This window comes from Pristis pectinata, chromosome 22 (genome assembly GCF_009764475.1).
Source record: "Pristis pectinata isolate sPriPec2 chromosome 22, sPriPec2.1.pri, whole genome shotgun sequence".
NCBI lineage: Eukaryota > Metazoa > Chordata > Chondrichthyes > Rhinopristiformes > Pristidae > Pristis > Pristis pectinata.
Genome location: NC_067426.1, coordinates 6,743,815 through 6,757,804, shown reverse-complemented (window position 1 = coordinate 6,757,804; position 13,990 = coordinate 6,743,815). Strand labels below are relative to the sequence as shown.

General features: G+C 40.9%; 1 protein-coding gene across 3 annotated transcripts in view; it reads left to right on the top strand.

The window, feature by feature from the left end:
* Nucleotides 1–13,990, top strand: part of pacrg (PARK2 co-regulated) — a 247,086-nt gene that overhangs the window by 137,117 nt on the left and 95,979 nt on the right. For all 3 annotated transcript variants that reach the window (XM_052036416.1, XM_052036417.1, XM_052036415.1), the window contains exon 3: nucleotides 12,871–13,042. In XM_052036416.1, coding sequence (XP_051892376.1) covers nucleotides 12,871–13,042 — 172 coding nt within the window. The remainder of the gene's footprint in view (nucleotides 1–12,870; nucleotides 13,043–13,990) is intronic.

Here is a 13,990-nt window from a genome sequence, read left to right as displayed (position 1 = left end):
GCTAATTTAATAAGACTGACGTAGCATTTTAGTTTACACAGATCTGCCAAAGCAATACAAGTGCTTTCTGTGCAGGACACTAATTGTTCAGACAGCTTATTCACTGATATGTAATTATGGATCACATGGGAGAAATGGGTCAGTGACACAACAATACAGTTCATTGTCTCTCATTCTTAACTTCAATAAGCTGGAGTGTTACCCATGTGCTTAGCTGCATTCTTCAGAGACATGAGATGATAGAGCAGGCTATTTGTAGATGTTCACATCAACGTCGATCAAAATGAGAAGGGTGACAGATCAATCAACTGCAAAAGATATGCTCACATCACTCTGCAAGCGGTCTTTGGCCATCTTTTGTAGCTCAAGTTTGCAAACAAGGATCCCATGGGATCCGCAAAGAGACTTATTGGATTTTTGTATTTGTTGCCAGCTGAACTTATTATTTTTTGTTATTGCACCTTTTATTAAGGCAGACTTGGATTTCTGAAGTGCCTTTCTCATCCCTTCCAGGATGATCTTCCTGAAACACTTCCTCTGGCAGCTGTTTCCATATACTCACACACTCTGTGTGAAGAAGTTGTTCCTCAGGCCCCTTTTAAATTTTTCCCCTCTTCCCTTAAAACTATGCCTTCTAGTTTTTGATTCGCTTTCACAGGGAAAAAGACTGAGTTTATCCACGCTACCTATGCCCCTCATGAATTTATACACCTCTACAAGGTCACTCCTCAGTCTCCTACGGTCCAAGAAATAAAGTCCGAGCCTGCCCAATCTCTCCCTATAACTCAGGGCCTCGAGCCCTGGCAATATCCTTGTAAATTTTCTTTGCAATCTTTCCAGCCTTAATAACGTCTTTTCTATAACACGTTGACCAAAACTGTACACAATACTCCAGGAACGGCCTCACCAATGTCTTGTACAACTGTAACATAACGTCCCCACTCCTATACTCAATGCCCTGACTTATGAAGGCCAGTGCGCCAAACACCCTCTTCACCACCTTGTCTACCTGTGGTGCCACATTATGTTATTTATTTATAGGGTCTGTACATCACTGGCATGGCCAGTCCTCGTCGTTCACCCCTAACTGCCTTTGAGAAGGTGGTGACCCCCTTTTTGAACACTGTAGTCTCCTGGTGAAGGTACTGCTTGATATGGAGTTCAAGGATTGATACTGGACGGATAGCAATGTATTTCCAACTCAGGATGGTGTGTAATTGGAGTAGTGGGTTCCAATGCACCTGTGGACCTTATTCTTCTAGAATTGTCGCAGCATAAAAGTAGGCCCTTTAAGTCTGTGCAACTTGCCGCAGGGTATTTTCTGGGTGGTCCACACCGTGGTCATGGTGCCCTGGTGGTGGAAGGGTCGTGGATGGAATGCCAATCAAGCAGAGAATTTGTCGAGTTTTTGGAGTAATGTTGGAACAGCAACCCTTCAGGTTAACGGAGAGTATTCCGCCACACTCCTGATTTGTACATTGTAAATGGTGGGAAGGCCTCTGGAACTTCTATAGAGAATTAGTACAAAGTCAATACATATTATTGATGTGTATTTAAGTCTGTTCACCAGATTAACATAGAACATAGAACACTATAGGCCCTTCGGCCCACAATGTTGTGCCGACATTTTATCCTGCTCTAAGATCTATCTAACCCTTCCCTCCCACATCGCCCCCTACTTTCTGAAAATTCCTCTGAAACTTCTGAACTGCTTAACTCCTGAAAATAGTGAATTACAGCCAGAGATGATGCCAGTAAACCATCAGCTTCTTTTTTGACTGATAAGGCCTCACTCAATGCATGAGCATTAGATCCCCAATGCCAGGAGCCATGGATGGAATTTCTTTGCCGTGTGCAATAATTCAGAGCTGTTTCTTGAGTAATCTCCAGAATCCTATTCCACACTTCTCTATTTTACATGGAAAAAGAAATCTAGCCATTTGAAGCACACTGGAGACTCTGTGATCATATTGTGACAGAGTAAGGATTCAACCCAGGAAGTCTTTACATTGAATATCTCGAGAGATATTTATACCTTAATATATTGAGTCTGTGATTCATGGTAGTCTGTTTTACTTTAATTGCAAAATCCCATAGCACAAAATAGGTAAAGAGATGAGGAGAGAGCTCCAAAGCTTAAGGGCCAGCCAACTCAAGAGTGACCACTAATGATTGAACAATTAAAATCAGCGGCTAGATTTTGAGGAGTGCAAATATTCCCGAGTGCTGTGGGATCTGCAAAGGTAATCGTGTGTGTCAGAGGTTTGGACCTCTGGGTCAGGTCACCCATTGTGCTTGAGTTGGCTTTTTGAGAGGGATACAACCACCTTATTTGAAACCTGCTGATGTTGACAGCCTGCTACCTGGACTAAATGGATTGCATATTCTTCAAAAGGAGTAACATGATTGAAACTGTTAGAGCCAAAACAAATTCTGTATGATCAAAACTGGGCTATGACTTCCAAGATAATGAACATTCAATCCACTGCTTTAAAGTGAATTGAAACAGCTTCAGGCATATTAAAAAGATATTAACAGCAAAGCCAAATGGCAGTGAAGCAACATGCAAGAATTCAAAATGAATTCAAGTTGCAATAATAACTTCTAAAGAGGAATTGGATAAGTACTGGAAAAGGAAAGTTCACAAGGGCAGGGAAATCCATTCATTGGAATCAGTACTGGTAAGATGGGCTGAATAGCCAGTTTCTGTGTTGCATGATTCTCTGGTGTAGGAAACTTTGCAACAGCAGGGGGATACCCAGCCCTTTATGACACTTACAACAAAAACAGTAAGTTGCATTCATGTAACACCGATAGCATAGTGAAACACCCCAAGGTGCTTCACAGGAACATTAGCAAACCCTCTCCATGCTTAATGAGTCTGGCATGATGGTGCTGGAGCCACCTTCCCTTTCAACATTGCTTCTGAAGAGAATGATCAAAGTCTGCTCTAAACTTACTTCATATGACACTTGCACTGACCCCTTGCTGTAATGGAAGAAACTACAATGGAAGACTAAATGCATCATTTTGCTTTTGTACTGCAAGCATTAATCTTGGCATAAATAAAATACCCGATGAAGACAAATAGGATATGATTTGAAGCTTGTTTGTGCCATTGACCATAACTCATTCTTGACTGTTGCACATGAGTCATTTGACCAATTCACTTGTAGAATGTAAGTCGTAATGCATCTTCCACTTAACTAGTCCTTTGAATGAGCAGAAGGCACTTTTATACCAGTATTTTATAGTTTCAATTTGTGAGATTAAAATGAATGGTTAGATTAATGGATGGTGTTACAATATCCAAAATGACTTTTTTTTCTTCGATGACAGGAACAGCTTAGTTGCGTCTGTTGATTTTAAGCTCCATGAAGTTTTGCTTTCTGCTTTCATAGGCAATTAACATGAAATCAATACACATTATTGGTGCGTAGTTAGAGAGGTAATGTTGTGAAAGATTTAAGGTAGTTTCCTGGATGTCACAATTATAATTCATTCCAAAAGTATAGAATTACAATACTTGAAAAACATGGATCTGCAGGCTATGCAAAGATTTATAAAGTATTTTATATTTTATAACTTGTTTAAGCCATTGTGATAGAAAAATCCTGATTTAAAGAGTCCTGTGGTAGCCCAATGAACTAATCATGTCAGGATCACAGAAAGATTTCTAAGAATGAGAAACTGAATTCGTTTAAAAATATATTTACAAGCATTTGTTCTTGCCAGTTCTTGCTGTGAAAACTCTGAGTGACTGGAAAATGATTCAAAAATAGCAGCTGCCATAATTTTAAAATCATGGTTCAATGCTGTATTTGGAGGAGGTTACATTTATTCTAACACCAGAAGAAAAAATGGCTTTGCTAAAGTTTTGCTACCCAATTTATTCTGCCTTTCTTCTGAAAGTTGATTCCACTCTGCTGGAGGAACTCGATGGGTTAAGCAGCATCTGTAGAGGCAAAGGGATATGGTCGACGTTTCAGGTTGAGACCCCGCATTGGGACCCGAGACATTGACTATCAGTAGTTGGGAAGTTATTGGAAAATATTCTGAGGAACTTGGAGAGGCAGGGACGCAAAAGAGATAGCCAGCATGGCTTTGTCAAGGGCAGATCCTGTCCGACCAATCTGGTTGAATTTTTTGATGAGGTAACAAAGTTTATTGATGAGGGCAGTGCAGTAGATGTAGTTTACATGGTCTTCAGTAAGGCGTTTGACAAGGTCGCACTTGGGATGCTGGTACAAAAGGTTAGGGCCTTGGGATCCAGTGCAAGATAATTAGCTTGTCAATAGGAGACAGAGGGTGATGGTAGAGAGTTCCTTCTGTTATTAAGTGCCTGTGATGAGAAATGTCCCACAGGGATTGGTGTCAGAACCCTTGCTGTTAATAATGTACGGGAATACTTTGGATGTGGATTCAGAAGGCATGATCAGTAAGTTCATAGATGACACTAAGACTGGTGGTGTAGTTGACAGTTGGAAGGTTGTCAGACTACAGAGTGAAATAGGCTGAGAGTAAGCAGATGGAGATTAATCCTGATAAATGTGAGATGATACGTTTTGGGAGTACTAATGAGGCTAGGACATACAACACGAATGATAGGGTCCTAGGGAGTATTGAGGAACAGAGGGGCCTTGGTGTACAAGCCCGAAGATCCTTGCAGCTGGCAGCACAGATAGATAACGTGGTTAAGAAGGCTTATGGGATACCAGCCTTCATTAATCAGGGTACTGAACACAAAAGCAGAGAGGTTATGCTCCAGCTTTACAAAACATTGGTCAGGGCTCATCTGGAGTACTGCATGCAGTTCTGGTCACCATACTGTAGGAAGGATGTGGTAGCCCTGGAGAGCGTGCAGAGGAGATTGACCCAGATGTTGCCTGGGATGGAACTGTTCAGTTATGAGGAGAAGCTGGGCCTCTTTACCCTGGAGCAGAGAAGGTTAAGAGAAGACAGGATTGAGGTGTATAACATTGTGAGGGGTATAAGGTAGACTGCAGGAAATTTTTCCCCATTATCAGAAGGAGATAAAACTAGAGGACATAGATGTAAGGTGAGAGGGAAGATATTTAGAGGAGATCTAAAGGGAATCTTCTTCACCTGGAGAGTGTTGAGTACCTAAAATGTACTGCCCAAGAGAGCAGTGGAAGCAGAGTCACTGACAGCATTTAAGAAGTGTCTAGACAAGCATTTGAATCATCCAGGTATAGGATGCTACATACCACGGGCTGGAAAATAGGGCTAATATGAGTAGGTGCACACTGGTTGGCGTCGATATGGCTGGCCAGATGGCCTGTTTCTATGCTTTATGACTCTTTGAATCCCATAAATCTCCCTCTTTAACCATGTTTCCTGTCCTAATGTCTCCTGCTTTGGTTCAGCGTCAATTGTGTGATAACACCAACATGAAACACCTCGGTGCTATGTTAAATGAGCTGTTCAGATACAAGTTATGTTTGCTGCTGTTGCAGACATGCTTCAGACGTCAGCCTGACAGTGTTCGACAGCTATGGAAAATGACAGCCATCGAGTTGGACCTCAATTGTGTATCCATCAATATCTGTACAAGCATGTTCACCACACTGGTTAACGAATGTGCCACTGGTTGGCACTTCATTTCCCTAACTTCAGTTACAGCTGCTGTGGTATCCCTGAAGTCTTCTATATGGGCTGAGAAATTCCCTTGTGAGTGTTTAAACTTTTATTTATATATTGATACTTCTTGGGGTCCTGTGCACCATTGGCAAGACCGGCATGTGTCGCCTTTGAGAAGGTGATGGTGAGCTGCCTTCTTGTAGTGCTGCAGTACGTCTGGTGAAGATGATTCCACTGTGCTGTAGGGAGGATGTTCCAGGAGTTGTCCCAGCTACAATGAAGAGACCAGTGATAGTTCCAGGCCTGGGTGGTGTATGACTTGTAGGGGAATTATTAAGAGGTGGCTTTCCACTGCTGCTGCTGCCTTGTCTTTCCTGAAAGTAGAGATTGCAGGTTTGGGGAGGTGCTGTTGGAGCAGCACAGATGATTAATTGCAGTGCATTATTTAGACGGTTCACACTGCAACCACAGCAGTGGTAATGGAGAGATTGATTTATCAGTTGTCTGTCCCTCCGCAGTTTGTTGTAAGCCCAACTGCCCATTCTCTTCCAAAAGTGAGAATGGACATTGAGGCTTTTCTTTCTGTGAATCAACCCTGTGCTTCACCATCCTGATGTTACCCAACAAAACCTCAATGAATCGCCCAAACTGCAGGGAAAAAGTGCAGGAAAAATTGGAAAGGAATCTGCCCAGTGAGTTCCTCCAGCAGATTGTTGGTTGCTCCATATTCCTCTATCTCTTGTACCTCCGATCTGCCATCCTTGTCTGGCTTGGCCTCTTTGTGACTCCAGACCCATCGCAATGTAGTTGTCTCCTAAAATGGCCCAGCAAGGCATTCAGTTGAAGCAGCATTCAGGATGCCTGATAAATGCTGGTCATGTTTACATCCAGAAATGAATTAAAGAAGAAACTTTGCTGTTAATGTTTCTTTTGTTAACCAGTGCCAGTGGCAAAAATTCAGGATCAACATACATAAACTATTAGACCAGTACATTTCTATAGTGGCACTTTAATGAAATCAATGTGGTGTGTTTCCAGAGCCCACAAATTTTATACCATCAATTTTGCTTTGAGTTTGAATGTGTAACAAAATTACTCCAACATAAAATATGTTACCTTCAAAATCTGATAGCTTTAACTTGCAATAGGAACAGCAACATGCTTAAGATAAACTGGAGACACCAGAACCGTTGCTTTGATCTAATGCTGTCACAGAAATCCCCCCTCATTATCCCATCTATTTGTAACCCAGTGTTGATTTTTCAATGTTTGATTTCAGCTTCATCTTCAAATCTCCCTTTTGAAGAATTAAGATTGGTTCAGATGCTGCAGACTTTTACGAGTTTAGAGTTTAGTGAAAAAGATGCAGAAGAGAACAGTGCTACTCTGTCTCTAGGTGTGAAAGAAACTGAACCAGGCAGGGTTTTCAAAATGAGATTGGCTGGGCACATGCGAAGGAGTAGCCTGAGGTCTATAGGGGAAGAGTGGGGAATAGAACTGAAGTCAAGGTCAAATTTGAGGTTATTGTCATATGTACAAGTCCATGTATGTACAGGTGCAATGAAAAACTTACTTGCAGCAGCATCACAGGCACATAGCATCAGATAAGCAGACTTCACAAATAAAACATAAATTAAACATAAATTTACACAATTTTTACAAGAAAGAACACAATTAAAACAAAGAAAAAGTCCATTGGAGTGCAAAGTGGTCATAGTGTTGTTATATTGAAGTACTGATTAGGGTTGTGCCGGTTGGTTCAAGAACCGAATGGTTGAAGGGAAGTAGCTATTCCTGAACCTGGTGGTGTGGGACTTCGGGCTTCTGTACCTCCTGCCCGATGGTAGCTGTGAGAAGATGACATGGGCCAGATGGTGGGGATCTTCTTTGATGATAGAATTAATTACTGTGTAGACTCAGTAGGTCAAATGGTCTCCTCCTATGGTGGAACAATTCTACAATTCTATGATACTAGAAAAGGTATTTGGTTGTAAATTGGTGATTACTTGTTCTTGTGGAATTTTCAGAACTCTTTGCAGTTGTGCCCTCTTCTCCCTCAACTGAATGAAACTTGTGTAATTTCTAAAATAACTGGGTGACTTAGAGAGAACAGATTTGGACAGTTGCAGATATAAAGTCTAAAGTACACATAGAAATTGCGTATGTTGTAATTAAGTGCACTGTGTAGAGCAAATGAATACAACAAAATCTGCAAATGTGTAGATGTCCAACATAAAGAAAGACATGAAAGACAACTGGCTATCTCAGCACTGCATTGGGGACACTCAGTTTGCAGAATATGCATCTTATTATAAAATGTGATTGCAAAGTTTATTTCTTCCTTTCTGAATTTAGCAGACTTTCCACAAATGCTTGAGAACTCTGATGTTTAAAGGTAAAATGCCAGCTGTACAATATCACAAACAGGAAATTCAGTGACTGGAGATGGTTTAGGAACTTGCTTGGATTAAGCCTTCCGAGTTATAACCAAATATGTTTGACATTTGAAATTAGTTATTTAATGCATTTTTTTATTGACATTGGTGAGCAGGTAATTGTATGAACAAAATGATTGAAGGGTACAATTGATTGCTCTAACTTATTTAACAATTGCATTGAGGTTGCTTTTCCCCATAACCTCTACCACACAAAAGGACAAGGGCAGCAGATGCTTGGAAACACCACTACCTCCAGGTTCCTGTCCAAATTGAACAGCATTCTATTGGAAGTATATCACCAATACTTAATCGCTGCTGGGTCTACATCATCGCCTAGTAGTAGTACCAAGTTCACACCATCGGGTTCAAGAACAATTACTTCCCTTCAACCATTCGGTTCTTGAACCAACCGGCACAACCCTGATCACTGCCTCAGTACAGCAACACTATGACCACTTTGTACTATAATGAATTTTTCTTTTTTGTTCTAATTGTGTCTTTTCTTGTATAATTTATGCATAATTTATGTTTTTCTTGTGAATGTTGTGCCTTTAATGCTATGTGCCTCTGATACTGCTGCCAGTAAGTTTTTCATTGCACCTGTGCATACGTGTACTTGTGTATATAACAATAAACTCTACCTGACTCAATTTGACTTGACTTGAGTATGGGTGCAACTTCTGCAGAAGGACAGCCCCCTTGACATGGGAAACATAGGCAGGGCTTGCTGGAGATGATCAAGTCCTAAAAATTAACTTGAAGTTATTTCCTAACAACATTGTTAAAGAAATCGCACAAATAAACAAATTTTAAAATGGCTCTATAATCTGAATTTCATTTAGCAAAGTCATGTAACGAACAAAAGGCAGATTATTTGTGGATTGTAGAAATTTCTAAATGCCTCTATAGTATTGTATTCCGTATATTACTCATAACCTTGAACTCTAAGTAAAAGTACAGACTAGGAAGTGTGTGCTATGTAAACCAGAGCAGCAATTGTAAAATGATGAGCTTATCTTTTAGCTTCCTTGCATTCCATTATCAAACTATTGCCTGCTTGAGCACATTTGTATTATCAGCAACAAGTTTTTCTGTAAGATTGGCATTTGAATTTCACTGTGATTTGCTGGTCAGGACAATAGAATATTATAAGAAGGAAGATATTTTATAAAATTATATATTCCTGAAAGATTGTGCTTGGCTATATTTGATATCTTTAGAACCCCATTGTGTACACAGAAGGCTTTTAACATATGCTTCACTGTTAAAATGTTCCTGATGTGAAGCCAAAATCTCATTTTTACAAAATATTCATAAGTATTTCTGATGACCGTGATCTGAAGCCATCATTATCAGCACAGTCATAATAATGCTCATACAGTCATAATATTAAAGGACCATCACATTCATAATGTAAGCCATCTCAAACAGTGTCACTTACAATTTGACGTGCTTGCAATGGAAAATAAATACCATGTGAGCAAAGCTTGCCTCCAGAGTTTCTGTTTGCCAAGTAGAGTGCCCCCTTAAACGTGCAGCAAAATTGCATTTCCACCTGGGATTTTATCTTAAAAGATTATGATTGTGCAATCTTTCTTGAAGAACTTTGGCAACTCAAGGTCTTGAAGTTATGACAGTTCCCAAGAGATTGTAATTTTGCAAGTTTTATTTTCTGTATTTATGCAGGTGTGAATTCTTTGGAATCTGTCCAATGTTCTTAATAGTTTTAAGTGTTCAAATATTTCATTATTCGAATTCTCTACCCTCCCTTCCCAGATGGTGAGAAAACAGTGCAGAAAAAAAGTTATCTTAAATGTACATCCAAGTAATGCCCACAGTGTAATTTTCACTTCTTTTTCCAACAGCAATGTATGAACAGACGCCAATACAACTGACACTATTGGCCATGATTACAAACGTCCAATTTCTTTTCACTTGCCCACATAAACCAACTAAATCATCTGCAGTCAGATCTCACTTGTACCACGTCAAGTCAATAATTGGGGGAGAGAGTGTCTTTACCAACAAAGCTAAATTTGTGATGAGTCCATGGATCTGCACGTGCAGGAGGTAAATGAAACCAGTAGCCAATACTCTTGGAGACACAAGAGACTACAGATGCTGGGATCAGATGCAGAGTCTTGATCTGAAACATTGACTGTCCCTTAGCCAATACTCTTGTATGTCTTAAGATCTACCTAGCAAAGAGCCAAAATTCTTGCTGTATGCTTTTTAACTCTCTGCTTTCCAAATGCATCCACATTGCATGACACATCACCAACAACTACTCTATGTAATGATAGCTGTGGCATTATGGACACAACACATGAACACAAGTAGTAAGATTTGTCTCTGGGTGTATCACATATGTGCAATTAAGGAATGATCACAGTGAAGGAGATGCTGGGGGAAGCAACCAAAAGCTTGGTGAAAATTCTTGGTCTTAGCAACAAGTGATGAGGTAGTCTAAAGAAGCTTTTCAGGTGAGAGGGTTGAGATGAGGAGATGAACAAGAGGCCAGGTAGGTGGTGTGGGACTGTATGACTGAGGTAAATTATGAATGTAACAAATAGTGAGGTCATGATAGTAGCTATGCAATGTTGAGAAGTTTGGAATTGAGTTCTTAGGTGAGCAGAAGATGACTCATCTGGTAATTTTGGAGCTCATCCATTCCTTCCTATTTATATCTCTTGCAATCACATCTTTTGTTCTGTAGCAGCCTTCACCGCCTTCTCCAAGCCGGCACCACCGCCACTGCCAAACCCTTCCCTATTGTTGACTTACCTCATCATTGACCTTCCCTATCATCACCCTTTCCTATCATCAACCTTCCCTCATCCATCAACCAACCTACACTCAGCTCTGGAGCATCTGGACAATAAAGACACATATGTCAGACTATTGTTTATTGACTACAGCTCTGCCTTCAATACAATAATCCCAAGCAAGCTTGTCACCAAACTCCGAGACCTAGGACTCAACACCTTCCTCTGTAACTGGATCCTTCACTTTCTGACCAACAGACCTCAATCAGTGAGGATAGGCAGCAATACCTCCAGCACGATTATTCTCAACACTGATGCTCCACAAGGCTGCATCCTCAGCCCTCTATTCTACTCCCTATACACTCATGACTGTGTGGTCAGATTCTGCTCTAACTCCATCTACAAGTTTGCAGATGTTACCACCGTTGTAAGCCATATCTCAAACAGCGATGAGTCGGAGTACAGGAAGGAGATAGAGAGCTTAGTGGAATGGTGTCATGACAACAACCTTTCCCGCAATGTCAACAAAACAAAAGAGCTGGTCATTGACTTCAGGAAAGGGGGCGGTGTACACGCACCTGTCTACATCAACGGTGCTGAGGTCGAGAGGGTTGAGAGCTTCAAGTTCCTGGTAGTGAACATCACCAACAACCTGTCCTGGTCAAATCATGTAGATTCCACAGCCAAGAAAGCTCACCAGCGCCTCTACTTCCTCAGCAGGCTAAAGAAATTCGGTTTGTCCCCTTTGACGCTCACCAACTTTTATCGGTGCACCATTGAAGGCATCCTATTTGGATGCATCACGGCTTGGTATGGCAACTGCTCTGCCCAGGACCACAAGAAACTGCAGAGAGTTGTGGACACAGTCCAGCGCGTCACGGACACCAGCCTCCCCTCCTTGGACTCTGTCTTTACCTCTCACTGCCTTGGTGAAGCAAACAACATAATCAAAGACCCCGCCCACCCGGGACATTCTCTCTTCTCCCCTCTTCCATCAGGTAGAAGATACAGGAGCCTGAGGGCACGTACCACCAGGCTTAAGGACAGCTTCTACCCCACTGTGATAAGACTATTGAACAGTTTCCTTATACGATGAGATGGACTCTGACCCCATGATCTACCTTGTTGTGACCTTGCACCTTATTGCACTGCACTTTCTCTGTATCTGTGACACTTTACTCTGTACTGTTATTGTTTTTACCTGTACTACCTCAATGCACTCTGTACTAACTCAATGTAACTGCACTGTGTAATGAATTGACCTGTCCGATCGGTTTGCAAGACAAGTTTTTCACTGTACCTCGGTACAAGTGACAATAATAAACCAACACCAATAACCTATCTTCAACCTTCCCTGTCATCAACCTTCCCTATCATCAACCTACTCTATCATCAATCTTCTCTGTCATCAACCTTATCTATCGGTGACCTTCCCTATCATCGACTTTCAGCTACTTCCCTTCAACCATTTGGTTTTTGAACCAACTGGCATAACACTAATCACCACAGTTTTGCAACACTATGACCACCTTGATCACTTTGCACTAAAATGGACTTTTTGTTTTGTTCTAATTGTGTTTTCTTGTAAAATTGTCTTGTAATTTATGTTTAATTTTTGTTTACTTTGTTAATGCTGCACATATGGTGCCATGTGCCTGTGACGCTGCCGCAAGTACGTTTGTCATTGCATATGACAATAAACTCGACTGTGAGAATTTTTGGAATTCAGGGATCTGTGGATGCTGAATCAACGCATACGTTCATAAATGAGGTTGACAAAATTTTCGTTTGCTAGGGAATGAAAGGTTCTGGGAAGTGGAGCGGAGTTTCTGACTGGATCAGCCACATTCTCAATGAGTTACAGGCCAGGCTTGAATGGCCATTTGACTTACTCCTGCTCCTACTTCATATGTCCTGGTTCATTTGGTAATTAGTCAAAATCTGTTTCCTTAGATTATTGATCATGCTGGTTCAGGCAGAAACACATTTTTCATGATGCCTGAATTAAAACTTAATTTTGAACAGATATTCAACTGAAGGATTAATTACAAACCTCTCTTTTACAGGTTGAGATCGAAAAATTGGATTATCATCATTACCTGCCTCTTTTCTTTGATGGCCTCTGTGAGACCACTCATCCGTATGAGTTCTTTGCCAGACAGGGAGTCCATGACATGCTGGAACATGGTGCAGCGAAGATCCTTCCCGTCATCCCTCAGCTTATCATCCCGATAAAAAGTAAGAAATTGAAAAGTATTTCATTTTGGGGCTCTTGAGGAATTCAGAAAGGAACTGCTAGAAGTGACAATCTTATTCCGATTCTACATCTCACAGAGGCTGAAAGCTCTCTGTTCTGTGCACACAAAAAGAAATGGAAATGTAATGAATGTGCTTAATTTTGGTTTATTACCAACACACTATAAGCCGTCTGGAGTTCCACAGAAAATTTCCTGCTCTGAATTGGTTTGCAGTGAGATTTATGACAATTTAATGGTACAAACTGGGGAGTTGCGAATAGTAAGGACCTGAGTAAAAACAGCATGACAAATACATACTGGAGCATTTATAGGATTTTGACTGACATTGTGGGCTTTTCTCTTTGTCACATTGTGATTGTGTGGCTGGGTACTATTATACTTCACGACTACACCAGCGTCAGAATCAGTCTCAGTAATTGCCTTGCTTCTAACTATTGGCTCAGATTGATAAGCTGAAGCTTCTAATGGCAGCCACCATATTACACTTAGTCACATAAGCTCTCTGTTCACGCACTGAGTAATGAAGATTACTGTATTTGGCCTGGATCTTTGCTCAGAATGCTGCTTTGTCCCTATTACTGAAGATTTACTCTGGTGTTTCTGAGTGAATAGGGAGTTTCTTGTCTGATGGTAATCAAATCTTGACATAAAAGCTGGAATGGAACTTATGAGACTTGAGGTTCAGCAAAAGGTACATTGCTTTGACCAATTGTGCTTATTTAGTTTTAGGTCTAACCATATTACCACAGTTGAGCTGAACTTTGATTAGTTTTTGAAATTCATTCACAGAGTATTGGTATCAGTGGCAGGGCTAGTATTTACTATCCATCCTAACCATGCTTGAGGAAGTGGTGGTGAATCACCTTCCTGAACTGCTGAAGGCCATGTGGTCAAGTTTTTTCTATAGTGCAGCTGGAGAACTTCATCA